General features: G+C 41.8%; 1 protein-coding gene across 1 annotated transcript in view; it reads right to left on the bottom strand.

The window, feature by feature from the left end:
* Positions 1 to 78: 78 nt before the first annotated feature.
* Positions 79 to 15555, bottom strand: part of LOC111980732 (U3 small nucleolar RNA-associated protein 18 homolog) — a 22717-nt gene continuing 7240 nt past the window's right edge. The window contains exons 8-13 of the mRNA XM_024011661.2: positions 4008 to 4108; positions 3783 to 3873; positions 2267 to 2390; positions 897 to 1071; positions 545 to 687; positions 79 to 438 (exon numbers count right to left, since the gene is read on the bottom strand). Of these exons, the coding sequence (XP_023867429.1) occupies positions 414 to 438; positions 545 to 687; positions 897 to 1071; positions 2267 to 2390; positions 3783 to 3873; positions 4008 to 4108 (659 nt within the window). The 3' untranslated portion in view covers positions 79 to 413. The remainder of the gene's footprint in view (positions 439 to 544; positions 688 to 896; positions 1072 to 2266; positions 2391 to 3782; positions 3874 to 4007; positions 4109 to 15555) is intronic.

Genomic DNA, 15555 nt, shown 5'->3' with positions numbered 1-15555 from the left:
AAGCATTATAGTCAATCTATAATGTTATTGTTCTCCGAGATATCTAGAAACAGAAGAAACTATAATAATAGGCAAGTATCAAGGAAATGAAGTTGTATTTGATCCATTATACAAACATTTGTCAAACCCTAAAGTAGACAGAAAGAAATATAGAGGACATGCCTTTTGAAAACAGAACACTTAAAAAAATGTAATCACTCAAATTTGATGGGGGAAAAACAGGATAACAAAAACATGGTATCTTGCTGTGACACTTTCATAGATGAAATTACCATAACTGATTTCACAATTCAAGTCATTGAAATGTTTACAGTCCTTTTCATTGTAAAATGTCTTCTTGAAGACAACGGTAGTTGTATTGAGGAAGCTTGGTCTCTTGATGTTGATTACGAGCATGCTTGTGATGCTCTTCATCAAAAGTCTTTGTAATGCAACAACCTGAAAATAAACCAAATTATTATTCTAATATATTTATTTTTGTATCAAAAGTCACCCATAGTGTTGATGTTTTTTATTTTCCGATGTCTGAAAAAACAAGACTCACCTGAAGAGAGGGGCATGGCCCTTGTTGTTGGCCAGAGAGAAGAAGCCGCTGTTCGGGGAGAAGTCCAGGCGGTGGGCCCTGTATATGGTTTTCCTCTGGAATATGGGGAAGTTGGAGAACACCGTGAAGCTGGGGATATGAACCTGAAATGAGAAGGGTAGACATATGGCACTTGGAGAGACTTGATGACATCGAAAGAGAGACATGGTTTTAATTCCTTTTAAATCAACTCAAACTTGATTACTATCCAAGTCATGCTGCAATAAAACCTCGTATTTACAAGAGAGCAGGTGTAGCTGTTATGGTGACAAAGACAACATTAGGTGTGTGTGTGTGTGAGAGAGAGACTGACCAATCGGGCAGCCTCGTCGTCAGCCCTGGAGGCAATGGCCAGGATCTCGGTGGTGGGGTTGAAGCGGAGAGAGGTGGCAGAGGTCACCAGGTTCATGATGGTCTTCAGAGGCTTGGGGTTGTTCTGCCGCATACACTCCTCCTGGGAGTACACGTTCACCACACCTGCCGCTGACCTGAGATGATAGAAACGGTAGAAAAAGAATGTGAACTTGTGTGCTACAGTTATATCTATACGAAAAAATATAATTGGGTTATTCCATGAAATGGGTGCCTTTGGCATCCCGTTGAAATTTTAAGTAGAAAATGTGCACATATATTACAATTTAAAAGCCTGTTATGTTAAATGAAGTGCCCTTTAAACGTAGACCACATGGAGAATTCAATAAATCCTTATTTTTTTTATATGAATAAAGTGCCAAAAATTCTGCATTTTGACATGTCCCTCCGTCAACCATGTGTCCACCTCTAGGAAGATTTTAACTCACTTAACCCCAACATTTCTCCAAGTTTCACCATCATTGTACAGCCCTAGTTATTTTGTTGCTTTGACAAAGTCATTTCTGAAGATAATTTATTTCATGTGATTCATTTACATGTTTCCTTCATTTTAAGATCAAACACGTTACTTGAATTCTGGTTTTAATATCGTGAAACTATTCCTTTTAAAATAGTTTTCGTCCTAAAAAAACATAGAACATCGAATAGTCAAATCATAGAGTAAAACCATGTGAGCTGGTTCTACTCTTTTTGGCTATTTTCCCGTGTTTTGTGGTGGAAAACTGAGCCGGTCGAGCATAACATGTCAACCCTGTTACCCACGGACAGACAGGCTAGAAATGTTTTAACTAAAGATTTTTTGTGTGAAGCTTGCATTTAATGAACACTTCCTGTTGCACAAAACAAGATTCCATTCCCCCCGTCACGAGGAAATGTATGGCTGATTAAAGATGAAATCGTCAACCCTGTTACTTTATTTGGCACATAATAGGCACTTACTATAAATGTTTTATTTAATCGCTTAAAGTGGGATAACATGTTTTTTTTATTAAGTTGAACGTGCTCTTTATGACAGAATGTTAATATTTGTTACACTTCTTAAAAAGGCACCTAATTGGTGGAACGACCCAATTATCCTGAAGGTTTTGTGGCAGAATCATGCATAAAAATAAAAAAAGACATCTGAAGGAAGACAAACAGGACAATACAAACATTGCAAAGGTTTGATCACAAAACGACAGGGACTATCGCTGCGGAATCACATCAGCAAGGAAATGGATGAATTCATAAATAAATGAATAAAGCTACACACCAACAACCTTACATTACAAAACGACATGGAAAATGTTAAAAACAAAATGGCTGACTCACCCGCAGGCCAGATACTGTCCGTTCTTGGATGCAGCCATGGAGGTCCCACTCACACAGCCATCATCTGTGAACCTGTTCAGGCATTTACTGCTCCTCATGTCCCATATGTACACCTCACCCTCCTCTGCAACATCAAAAAAGTTTGGTACATACAGGTACCCATGTACAGCTTTTAAAAAAGGTGCAATATGCAGAAATCGCTCCGCCATTTCCTTTCTGCTAAAATGCTAATAGTTCGCCTAATTTCAGTTTGTGACAAAACAAGCAGTGGTCACTTCCTTAGTCAAAATTCAAAGCCCAGATCTACCGCTCAATTTTTTTTTTTTTTTTTTTACATTATTATTTTTTAAACATGACAAAAAATGAAATATTAACCTATTAAAAACTGTTCTGTAGCATTGAGGTTTGTAGTAGGCAAAATGCCCAATACATTATCACTACAAATTGGTTATGCTTGAATTGCCCTGCCAATGTTGTTCTTCTCAGATCATTTTGAAATTATATTTCAAAATTGTAGGTATAGGTATACAGCTGAGTGAGCATAATCATTTGCTTTTATTTATTTCACTGGACTGATGGCCTGCATCCGATGGTCAGTCTGAGGGGAAGGAGAGAGCAGCGGTGAGGCTTCCAGCCGACGGCGAAACTCAAGTCGCACTGCATTATTTCTGCCTCGTGCACCAATTCACGTTGTTAAATCGGATAGCCAGTTAAAGGGAAATATTACTATATATTAAAAAAGACACGCCGCTAATAACACTTTGCTATACTGCTTGCAGTGTGAGTGGATGTAGGGAGAATAACAACTTCAACATGAACTTAATCATAAAAACAGCAGCGCTCTCTAGTCATGGCTAAAAGTTTTGAAATATCACAGTATCAACTTTGCTGTGCGCTCGAGGCTTCTTTTTACAGTCTATGGCTCGAGTGCATACACAGTGATCTGAGCTATCTGATTGGCCAGCGGTAGGCCTGAAGGTGCACTTGATTTGCTCTCTGGGCCTGCTGGGTAAGTGGAGTTCTACCTTCAGACACATTACATTTCTCAAAATGGGAACACTTTGCCTTTCCAGTGCTAGGGCTGCTGAATCAAGTGCACCTACCACCAACAACACGAAACAAATACAAAAAATAAGAACAAGGATTTATCGTTTTTTTACAGAAATGTTTGGTGACCAACTAGGACCACTGGTGTAGAGAATCATTGTACCCTTTTCTGTTAAATATATTTTCCATAAAGAAAAATATTGTTTGAAGCTGGTGTACAAAACCAAAAGTAAAAGACAAAAACTAACTTAAGAATGTGAAGCATAGAAATAGCACACATAGAACAAATCTACTGCTTCTTAGAATTGCTTTCAAAGAGAATGACAGATCTATAACTCACATTTCGATGTGAATTTGGCCAGGTCGCCCAAAGTCACATTTTGAAGCGTTACCTAAAATCTAAAAAAGGCTTTAGGATGTGATTGGGGTGTTAGGCTGTGGCTGTGTCTTAGACCAGGGTAAAACCCACCAGAATTGGTGAAGACTTTGCTGCCGTCTTGGGAAAAAGCCACTCCCGCAATGTTTCCGTTGATTTTCATGCTTTTCACTACCTCCTTTGTCTGAAAAAAAAACCAGTGAGAAAATACAGATATTTATGCAATGCATGTATGCGCCTGATCCAAAATGGAGTCTTACATTTTGATCCATTTTGGATGTGTGGTATACCAGGTATTTGCCATCTACAATCACTTACCTTCATTGTTAACACATGGAGGTATCCGGAGGTGCCAGTGAGAAGGAGGGATTCTCCATCAGGGGAGACTTCAAACTCTTTCACCCTCTGTTCCCTCAGACCTGGGGGACAATCATAATTGTTACTGCACTCAATCACACAACCAGTCATTTACCCACTACCCATTTAAAAAAAGAACAGTCTGGCTGAGAATATATAGCGATTTTATCTTCAAACCAATCACAGAACACAATAATTTGCGCAGTAATAACTAGGCTTGGGCGGTATACCGTAAAACAGGGTATTTGGAAAAAGCCATGGGATGGTTTTCAATACGGTCAACACAGTTGAAACCTTCCTTTTTATACATTTGAATATTTGTAGTTACTTTTTAAGTAAATACCTGCAGTCAATTTGTGCAATACGTTAGGAGATAAAGCAGTTCCCATTCTTAATTTCACCGGTCACATAATATTTAATTATGAAGCTTACCGGTAGCTCCCAGTCACATGGTGTTTGGTTTACAAGCACACAACAACGAGAGAGACTGGAGCCTTGTGAATCACTCAATGTTTTGCACCACGTGCCAGGTGATCTAGGGGCAGCAGGTAGCCTGGCGGGTAGGAGAGTTGGGCCAGTAAACCAAAGGTTGCTGGATTGAATTCCCGAGCTGACAAGGCAAAAAATCTGTCATTCTGCCCCTGAGCAAGGCAGTTAACCCACTGTTCCCCGGGCGCCGTTGACCTGGATGTCGATTAGGGCAGCACCCTGCACCTCTCTGACTCAAAGTGGTTGGGTTAAATTTGTTAAGGCACATTTCAGTTGAATACATTCAGTTGTACAACTGACTAGGTATCTCCCTTTCCCCTAGTTACACAACTAAATGGTTGCCAGCTAGATATCAAATCAAATTTGATTTGTCACATGCGCCGAATACAACAGATGTAGACCTTACAGTGAAATGCTTACTTACAAGCCCATAACCAACAACGCAGTTAAGAAAAATTAAGTGTTAAGAAAGTATTTACTAAAATAAGCAAGTAAAAACACAAATAAAATTTAAAAAAGAGGAACAATAAAATAACAGTAACGAGGCTATATACAATGTGCGGGGGCACAGGTTAGTCGAGGTAATTGAGGTAATATGTACAAAAGCTGAAGAAAATACACACATCCAAGTACTTTCAACAGGTGTTGGAGTTGTAGGCAAATGGAAAACAGAAAGGAAAACACAGCACACTGCTGCTCATGCTCCCAGGTGAGGTCAGTTTACAATTGGCTCATTCATCCCCCTCCTCTCCCCTGTAACTATTCCCCAGGTCGTTGCTGCAAATGAGAACGTGTTCTCAGTCAACTTACCTGGTAAAATAACGGTAAAATAAAAAATAAAAATAAATTTAAAAAAAGGTCCTGGATGGCAGGAAGCTTGGCTCCAGTAATGTACTGGGCCGTACTACGCACTACCCTCTGTAGTGCCTTGCGATCGGAGGCCGAGCAGTTGCTATACAAGTCGGTGATGCAACCAGTCAGGATGTTCTCGATGATATGGCTGTAGAACTTTGAGGATCTGAGGACCGATGCCAAATCTTTCCAGTCTCCTGAGGGGGAATAGGCGTTGTCGTGCCCTCTTCACGACTGTCTTGGTGTGTTGGGACCATGGCAGTTCGTTGGTGATGTGGACGCCAAGGAACTTGAAGCTCTCAACCTGCTCCACTACAGCCCAGTTGATGAGAATGGGGGCGTGCTCGGCCCTCCTTTTCCTGTAGTCCACGATCATCTCCTTTGTCTTGATCACGTTGAGGGAGAGGTTTTTATCTCTTTTAGGTCTCTGACCTCCTCCCTATAGCCCGTCTCATCGTTGTCGGGGATCAGGCCTACCACTTGTTGTGTCATCAGCAAACGTATGGTGTTGGAGTCGTGCTTGGCCATGCAGTCATGGGTGAACAGGGAGTACACGAGGGGATTGAGCACACACCCCTGAGGGGCCCCCGTGTTGAGGATCAGTGTGGCAGATGTGTTGTTACCGACCCTCACCACCTGGGGGCAGCCCATCAGGAAGTCCAGGATCCAGTTGCAGAGGGAGATGTTTAGTCCCAGGGTCCTTAGCTTAGTGATGAGCTTTGAGGGCACTATGGTGTTGAACACTAGTCAATGAATAGCATTCTCACGTTCCTTTTGTCCTGGTGGGAAAGGACAGTGAGGAGTGCAACAGAGATTGCATCATCTGTAGATCTGTTGGGGCGGTATGCAAATTGGAGCGGGTCTAGGGTTTCTGGGATAATGGTGTTGATGTGAGCCATGACCAGCCTTTCACCGTAGTCATTTAGGCAGTTTACTTTGTGTTCTTGGACACAGGGGCTATGGCTTGAAACATGTTGGTATTACAGACTCGGTCAGGCACAGGTTGAAAATGTCAGTGCAGACACTTGCCAGTTGGTCAGTGCACGCTTGCAGTACACATCCTCGTAATCCATCTGGCCCTGCAGCCTTGTGAATGTTGACTTAAAAAGGTCTTACTCACACCGGCTATGGAGAGCGTGATCACACAGTCGTCCGGAACAGCTGGTGCTCTCATGCATGTTCAGTGTTGCTTGCCTCGAAGTGCGCGTAGAAGTCATTTAGCGCATCTGGTTTGCTCATGTCACTGGGCACCTCGTGGCTGTGCTTCCCTTTGTAGTCTGTAATAGTTTGCAAGGCCTGCCACATCCGATAAGCTTCGGAGCTGGTGAAGTAAGATTCAATCTTAGTCCTGTATTGACGCTTTGCCTGTTTGATGGTTAGTCGGCGGGCATGGCAGGATTTCTTATAAACGTCTGGGTTAGAGTCCCGCTCCTTGAAATTGACAGCTCTAATCCTTTAGCTCAGTCTGGATGTTGACTGTAATCCATGGCTTCTGGTTGGGGTATGTACATACGGTTACTGTGTGGATGTCATCAAGGCACTTATTAACGAAGCCAGTGACTGATGTGGCGTACTCCTCAATGTTATCGGAAGAATCCCGGAACATATTCCAGTCTTTGCTAGCAAAACTGTCCTGTAGCTTAGAATCTGCATCATCTGACCACTTCCGTATTGAGCTAGTCACTGATACTTCCTGCTTTAGTTTTTGCTTATAAGCAAGAATCAGGAGGATAGAGTTATGGTCAGATTTGCCAAATGGAGGGCGAGGGAGAGCTTTGTACACATCTGTGTGTGGAGAGTAAAGGTGGTCTAGAGGTTTTTTTGCCTCTGGTTGCACATGCTGGTAGAAATGAGGTAAAAAGGATTTAAGTTTCCCTGCATTAAAGTCCCTGGCCACTAGGAGCGCCACCTCTGGATGTGCATTTTTCTTGTTTGCTTATGGCCTTATACAGTTCGTTGAGTGCGGTCTTAGTGCCAGCATCGGTTTGTAGTGGTAAATAGACAGCTACGAAAAATATAGATAAACTCTCTTGGTAAATAGTGTGGTCTACAGCTTATGAGATACTCTACCTCAGGCGAGCAAAACCTTAAGACTTCATTTATATCAGATTTCTTGCACTAGCTGTTATTGACAAATAGACACAGACCGCAACCCCTTGTCTTACCGGAGGCAGCTGTTCCATCTTGCCGATGCACGAAAAACCCAGCCAGCTGTATGTTAACCATGTCGTCGTTCAGCCACGACTCGTGAAACACAAGTTATTACAGTTTTAAATGTCCCGTGGGTAGGATAATCTTGATCGGAGCTCATCCAGTTTATTATCCAATGATTGCACGTTGTCTAATAGGACTGATGGTAGAGGCGGGTTATCCACTCGCGGTCGGATTCTTACAAGGCACCCCAACCTGCAGCACCAGTCAAAAGTTTGGACACACCTACTCATTCAAGGGTTTTTCTTTATTTATACTATTTTCCACATAGTAGAATAATAGAGAAGACATTAAAACTATGAAATAACATATGGAATCATGTAGGAACCAAAGAAGTGTTAAAACAAATGTTTTAGATTCTTCAAAGTTGCCACCCTTTGCCTTGATGACAGCTTTGCACTCTTGGTATTCTATCAACCAGCTTCACCTGAAATGCTTTTCCAACAGCCTTGAAGGAGTTCCCACATATGCTGAGCACTTGTTGGCTGCTTTTCCTTCACTCTGCAGTCCAACTCATTCCAAACCATCTCAATTGGGTTGAGGTTGGGTGATTGTGGAGGCCAGGTCATCTGATGCAGCACTCCATCACTCTCCTTCTTGGTCAAATAACCCTTACACAGCCTGAAGGTGTGTTAAGTCAATGTCCTGGGTCATTGTCTTATTACAAAATAAATGATAGTCCCACTAAGCCCAAAACAGATGGGATGGCGTGTCGCTGCAGAATGCTGTGGTAGCCATGCTGGTTAAGTATGCCTTGAATTCTAAATAAGTCACAGACAGTGTCACCAGCAAAGCACCCCCACACCTCCTCCTCCATGCTTCACAGTGGGAACCCCACATGCGGAGATCATCCGTTCACCTACTCTGTGACTCACAAAGACACGGCATTTGGAACCAATAATCTAAACTTTTGACTCATCAGAGCAAAGGACAGATTTCCCCCGGTCTAAAGTCCATTGCTCGTGTTTCTTGGCCCAAACAAGTCTCTTCTTATTTGTGTCCTTTAGTAGTGGTTTCTTTGCAGCAATTCGAATCGGAGCATGAAGGCCTGATTCACGCAGTCTCCTCTGAACAGTTGATGTTGAGATGTGTCTGTTACTTGAACTCTGTGAAGCATTTATTTGGCTGCAATTTCTGAGGCTGGTAACTCTAATGAACTTCTCTGCAGCAGAGTAACTCTGGGTCTTCCTTTCCTTTGGCGGTCCTCATGAGAAGCCAGTTTCATCACAGCGCTTGATGGTTTTTGCGATTGCACTTGAAGAAACTTTCAAAGTCTTGAAATTTTCCAGATTGACTGACCTTCATGTCTTAAAATAATGACTGGCATTTCTCTGTTATTTCTAGCTGTTCTTCCATAATATGGACTTGGTCTTTCACCAGATAGGGCTATCTTCTGTATACAACCCCTACCGTGTCACAACACAACTGACTGGCTCAAACGATTAAGAAAGAAATTCCACAAATTAACTAGGCACACCTGTTAATTGAAATGCATTTCTGGTGACTACCTCACGAAGCTGGTTGAAGAATGCCAAGAGTATGCAAAGCTGTCATCAAGCAAAGGGTGGCTATTTCGAATGATCTCAAATATATATATATTATCCGGCGCCATTTAAATGCCATTCAAAGATAACTATAAACTATTAAAGTTAATTGTCTAAAATGTGCTAAATACTCTGCAGTTGTGCATTTGGTTTGCTAACTTACAATAGATACAGTGGGGCAAAAAAGTATTTAGTCAGCCACCAATTGTGCAAGTTCTCCACTTAAAAAGATGAGAGACCTGTAATTTTCATCATAGTACACTTCAACTTATGACAGACCAAATTGAGAAAAAATCCTAAAAATCACATTGGTAATTTTTAATGAATTTAATTCAGATTATGGTGGAAAATAAGATATTGGTCACCTTAAACAAAACAACGCAAGATTTCGGCTCTACGAGACCTTAACTTCTTCTTTAAGACTCCTCTGTCCTCCACTCATGTACCGTTATTAATGGCACCTGTTTGAACTGTTATCAGTTTAAAAGACAGCCGGTCCACAACCTCAAACAGTCACACTGGCCAAAACCCCCTATGGCCAGACCAAAGAGCTGTCAAAAGAACACCAGAAACAAAAAATGTGTGACCTGCACCAGGCTGGGAAGACTGAATCTGCATAGGTAAGCAGCTTGTGTTGAAGAAATCAACTTAGAGCAATGATTAGGACAAGGTAAGACATACAAGACCACTGATTAATCTCCTCGATCTGGGGCCCACGCCAAGATCTCACCCCGTGCGGTCAAAGATGATCACAAGAACGGTTGAGCAAAAATCCAAACCACACGGGGGGACCTATGAGATGACATGCAGAGAGCTGGCACCAAAGTAACAAAGCTACCATCAGTTGAAACACACTACGCTGCCAGGCACACAAATCCTGCAGTGACAACGTGCCCCCTCTTAAGTCAGGGCCCGCTGAATTTGCTGAGCGGCATTGGGAAGATCCAGAAGAAGAACTGGAGAATGTTCATATGGTCAGATGAAACAAAATAGAAACTTTTTGGGAAAAACTCAACTCGTTGTGTTTGGAGGACCAAAGAATCCTGGAGTGCATCCAAAGAACACCAATAACCCTACTGTGAAAAAGCAAATGGGTGGAAAAACACTCAATGCTTTCGTCGTCAGCTGTTTTCCTGCCCAAGGCGTAATGACTCTCCCTACAGGCTCGAAGCTTGATCACGTACTTCGTAAAGTGACACAGAGCGACTTTAATAGGTAAATTATTGGGTCCTCACCAGTTTGAGATAATACATCGTCTCTCAAAGAATTTTTGAGTAGATATAGTACCATCCAGCGTTCTATCTCCACCCACATCTAGTAAAAGGGGATCTACAATCTGTACGAAGGGCAATTAATAACTACGCGTTTGAAAACCTGGGTCTCTCTCAGTTCAAGGCAATGACATAATCCCTTACCCCCACCGCAGTAATTACTCTTCAAGCTTTCCGAGTTAAGACCACTCTCGGTCAGAAGAACGACATTGTAGTAGGTCAATTTCGTAAACAGGTAACTCATCTTTCACAAGGAGTCCGAAGTGGCTCTTCCAAAGTCTCCAGAATCACTCAAAAACCCATAGTAATTGGAAGTATTGAAAGTCCGTGCTGCCCCACACCAGCCCACAAATCCCACCTGCTCCTAGGAAGATCCTGCAATGGGGTAATGGGCCATACCAAGCGACATTATATCTAGCTTGCTGACAATACACCGTTGTAGCACTTACAGACGTTTTTGACCTCCATGTCAATTGCACAAGAAGAAGAGGCACTCTTCTAATAATTAGATTATAAAGTAAATTGATAATAATAACTCCTTTCTGTTTCTACAATGTGAATAATTAATACTAATTATCTACATACTAAATCTCTCAAGTTTGCCTAAGTATATATAATACTTCCCTATTCAAATCCTATCCACTCCTCGATTGTCCCTTTTCTCCCCTGTAGTCCTGTTCCATAGTTTGTAATACTCTCGTCAGTGGACTTTGCATATATGATATATTTTGCGACAGGCCAGTCTCTCCTCCTATTTATAAGTGTAGAATGAGACTCTCTCGCCAAGCATACTAATGGTGGCCTGACCAATCTTTTGCTCCTAACACTCTCCCACCCGCGCACCTGCTTCATTCATAAGTCCAATTATCTTGCGTCTCCCCCAGATTAATCAAGTAGAGCATCTTTCTCTCCTCAGAGTTTATTAGGACACAGCACCCAATCTGCGAAGTCGCGGGGAATCATTCCCTCCCTGGAATCAGCCTTTTGCCCCGTCCTTAATAGTTAAGAGCATCTCTCTCTCGTAGTTGTTTTGTCCGCCGAACCAGTAGTGATACCACTCTCTCAGTTTAGTTAATATACAAGTTTTCTTCTAGTGGTTAATTTGTGTTTAATAAGTATGAAAGTTGGACTTGTCCTGTCCCTGCCAAAATACTTCTTCTTGCAGCTCTCCTAATCAGAAGAGCTGTATAATTTAAATGTCACAAATTAGCTCTCTCTCAGTTTTAACAATTAGTGTTAAACCTTACTCTCTATCTCAGTTTGATACTTAGACCACATTATGTAAATCTCTCTAGTTTTATCTAAAATACCTCTCACACCCTCCAGTCGTTGAGTTATACTACTTCTCTTCATCCTTTAGTTAATACTTCTCTCAGTTGAAGTAGCCTAAAGATCTTAACGGAATAATTCTCTCTTCTCGAGTTTGAATTGGCCACAGGTCCGGTATGAAGTGAGTATCTGAACACATCTCCGAGACCTGGCCAAATGAGAACTCTCTCAGTTTTAGTAACCTAACGTCTATAAGAATCAGGCCCGTTGAAAATATGTCTAATAATCTACGCCGCCACATTAGTATAAGTAATTAACCTCTCTCAGATGAGTTAATATGCTCACCAGTTAGTAAACTCTCTCAAAGTTTTGAGTAACACTCTCTCAGTTAGTAATACGTATCTCAGTCTCTAGCAACACCTCCAGTTTAGTAATACTTCTCAGGCCGAACAGCCCTTTATGGGAATGTACTCTTCATGGTTGAGTATCTCCCTCCATGGCTTCCTCCATGTCCTCACCCTTGACAGCGTGGACAGGATGACCTGCCCTCCCATCATGTCGTAGACTGCTTAAGAGTGAACAAGCCATACTCTTCGTCTCCTGAACGGGTGGCGCATCCCACCTGGCACGTACCCCGTTCCACACTGAACTGGTGGGCCCATGTGTTATACATCCCTCTCGTGCAAGACTTCCTCCTTCTAGGTCAAATATCTGAATCTTAGGGTTGGTCTTCCCCATCAACCTGGAGAGGAAGGAGTGGAAATACACAAATTTCTATACTGTGAGGTGCGCATGGTAGATTAATATTAAGTACCCAAACCCTTGTTCCCTGTTAGATGAGTATAGTTTCCACAGCACTTCGGACGAAAATAAACCCATCAAGAGGTAAGCCATCCGTACAAAGAGAAGTAGATATGTATCGACTCTCTCTATTGATCCCAATCCCGAGTTAGTTTTATTGTGAGTATCTGCTTCTCGTCATGTCTATGCGTCCAAAAAAAAGTAGCCTGAGAGAGCATCATGCTCATTTCAAGTTTAATTCGATATAATGACCGGTTCCCAATTACTCATTACCACTTGTCCCATGAATGTGACTCCCTAACCAGATAATGATCATGACGATGCATGACTGCTAGCCTAGATGAGTGCGTGTAAAATAATACCCCTGGAACAGAGAGATTTAATGGTCCCAAAGATCCTATGAGACCCGTCCCCATACTGTCAAATCCTCAGGTTTCCAGCGAGGGGTGGAGACTGCAATCACAATCCCTCGTCGATGTCCCAGTCCCTTTAGTATCACTACCCATCAGTCTACGGACGGGGGCCCCGGTCGTTGTTGGCGTGTAGGCCACTTCCCTTCATCGGTCTAAGAAGAAGTGTTAAAAATTATACCCTACTCTCTCCATAGTATAAATTGTCCTTATTGCAGATTACCAAATTTGTAACAAAACTCCAAAAAACCCCACCTATGAGTCTAATACCTGTTGACCAACGTAATGGTTTGCATGAACTCAATCTAACCTTAAATACTCTACCTCGAGTTTTAGAGTCCCCTTTGCCAGTCAGAAGAGAGACCCTGAGGAATTGTTATATACATCTCTCTTACAGTTAACCCTCCAAATGTTAGTAAGATAAGTGTCGATCGTCGTACTGATGGGGAGAAACACCAGAACGCAAACCCGAATGTATGAATTCCTTTTATGGCTCCCTCGAGGCAGTGTCGGAATGAGTCCCTACCAAAGTTTGAGGCCCCGTCCTATCCCTATCAGATCGTTCTCCCCACTCTTACCTTCCAGTCCCTACTCCGAGGGTTCTATTCTTTAGTTTTTGGAAATAGACCATCTTTTAAAATTGTAATTAAAAAGGATCCCCACCATGTAATCTACTTCTCTTACCTAAGTTTTATAAGCAGGGCTAGTCCAAAACTGATTCTACTACTCACCCCAGCGCGTGTGTAACATGAGTCCGATTATATTCTTACCCTGCTGACTCCGATGGGCAGGAACCATAATACAAATTTTATCATGTTGTAGAACCTGCCCCTCATTAGTCGCGCAATGTAGTCCCCAAACATAGAATACAATATACTTGCTTCTACTTTACAAATCATCTTCTAACCCGAGTTTCCAATATATTCCTAATGATCTCATCAAGAAGCCAGAGGTGTTCATAATGTTTGTAGATTTAGCTCCCCATACTCTACGTGTGCAGTTGTATCTCCCTCCTATAAATGCGTTTTGAGGTAAAACCAACTTTGGATATATCGTCATCTCTTCCCAAGATTATATGTTTAAAATACATCCATCAAATTTCTTGTGCTTAGTGGTGTTAGTTTTTACCCTAGTCTTTTATGTCCCAAAAAGTAATGTTACCTTCCCAGCAAGAGATTCTTTAAGTAAGAGGCCCCAACATAAAAATGACTAAAATTCCAGAGCCTCTAGCAAGCCCCACTCGGTTCCTACAGTTGTGGGTCAACCCACCCTGCATGTTACACCACTACCTCATAAATCCACCATTATAGTGATTAGTATAGGTTAAATCATAAGATGATAGGGCACAAATCTTCTCCAGAGACATTAATTACATGTGTAAGTCTAAATAAGATAAAACTTCTCATACTAAACCCAACAATGTGAGGTTAGTTTTAAGCCTTTTTTTATCTATATTCCCTCTTATCTTGACCTTCTGTTCTTCACCTGCTCCTCTCACGGAGCATGTCGCACCCCTCATTGCTAGTTTATAGGTGAACCCTGGCAAACAAATGAGTTTCGTGCTAAGCAGTGGTTTAGTTATTGATTTGAACAATCTCAGACTTCTTCTCCAGTGTTATTCAAGCCATGTCTGTATGTTACTAATATCCACGTTACTGTTCTTTGCATCCTCTGCTTGTAAACTTCTGAGTCTCTGTGACTCCAGCGTCTTGCCTCTGCGTCACTCGTGGTCATGGTCTCTACGAACCGTTGGTCATTGTCCACTCTAGCAAAACAGGAGGGATAATATTTCCAGGTATGAAGAAAGTTAATAAACCCAGTTCACGTTTAACCCACCTATACGATACATTTGTAACGGTTCACCGAAAAAACCAGCATTCAAATTATTGTCGCCCTGGTTCACCCAATATCATTAACAAATCAAGCAAAAATCTGATCCTAATGTACCACATGCAAGAAATAATCCGAATGGTCCCCAGAATCTCATCGAACGTCACGTTATGTTATATCCAGTGCTAAAGTTCCCCTATACAAACTACTCAGAAAAGGTTTTGCTCAAAGTTGTTAACTTTCCTTTCTAACCCCTTCCCGAAAGTAAAAATAAAACCCTTGCATGCTCTGTTCGTGAAAAAAACCTGAGCTTGCGCCCCTCTTCCTTTCTTTAAAATTAGTTACACCAATCATAATCTAAAAGCAATCCTCGTTCATAGCCCGTTTTTGAAACCTAAATCATTAAAACTTGCTAAACTTGTCCCCAGCGTTTAGTAATATTGTCTTAACAAACACCCCTCTCGCCCCAAAAGAATCCGTCTAATATTCCCACCATAAATCCTCCCTCTCAGCTCTACTTACCCACGACTCTCTTTCTCAGTGATATATGCCTCTCCACTCAGAACTGCTTTCTTAAATTCTAGTAAAGTACATAAATTCTACCTCATCTAGCCCTCTTCTAAACTTTTAAGATGAAAATCAACGCTTCTGCTCAGAGCATCGCGCTTACCGTCATGCATTCCACTAATTACATTCCACGTCCCACCATTGTCTGTATAATAAATATAGCTCTCCCAGCCCATATCTACTCAAATACTCCCACATTCAGGTCCACTGGCTTCTATGTTGCTCTTTGTTTAGACTCCAAATATCCTCGAAACTTTCTCACCTC

This window comes from Salvelinus sp. IW2-2015, linkage group LG20 (assembly GCF_002910315.2).
Source record: "Salvelinus sp. IW2-2015 linkage group LG20, ASM291031v2, whole genome shotgun sequence".
Taxonomy (NCBI): domain Eukaryota; kingdom Metazoa; phylum Chordata; class Actinopteri; order Salmoniformes; family Salmonidae; genus Salvelinus; species Salvelinus sp. IW2-2015.
Note: the sequence above shows the minus strand (reverse complement) of the source record. Positions and strands in the feature narration are given on the sequence as shown.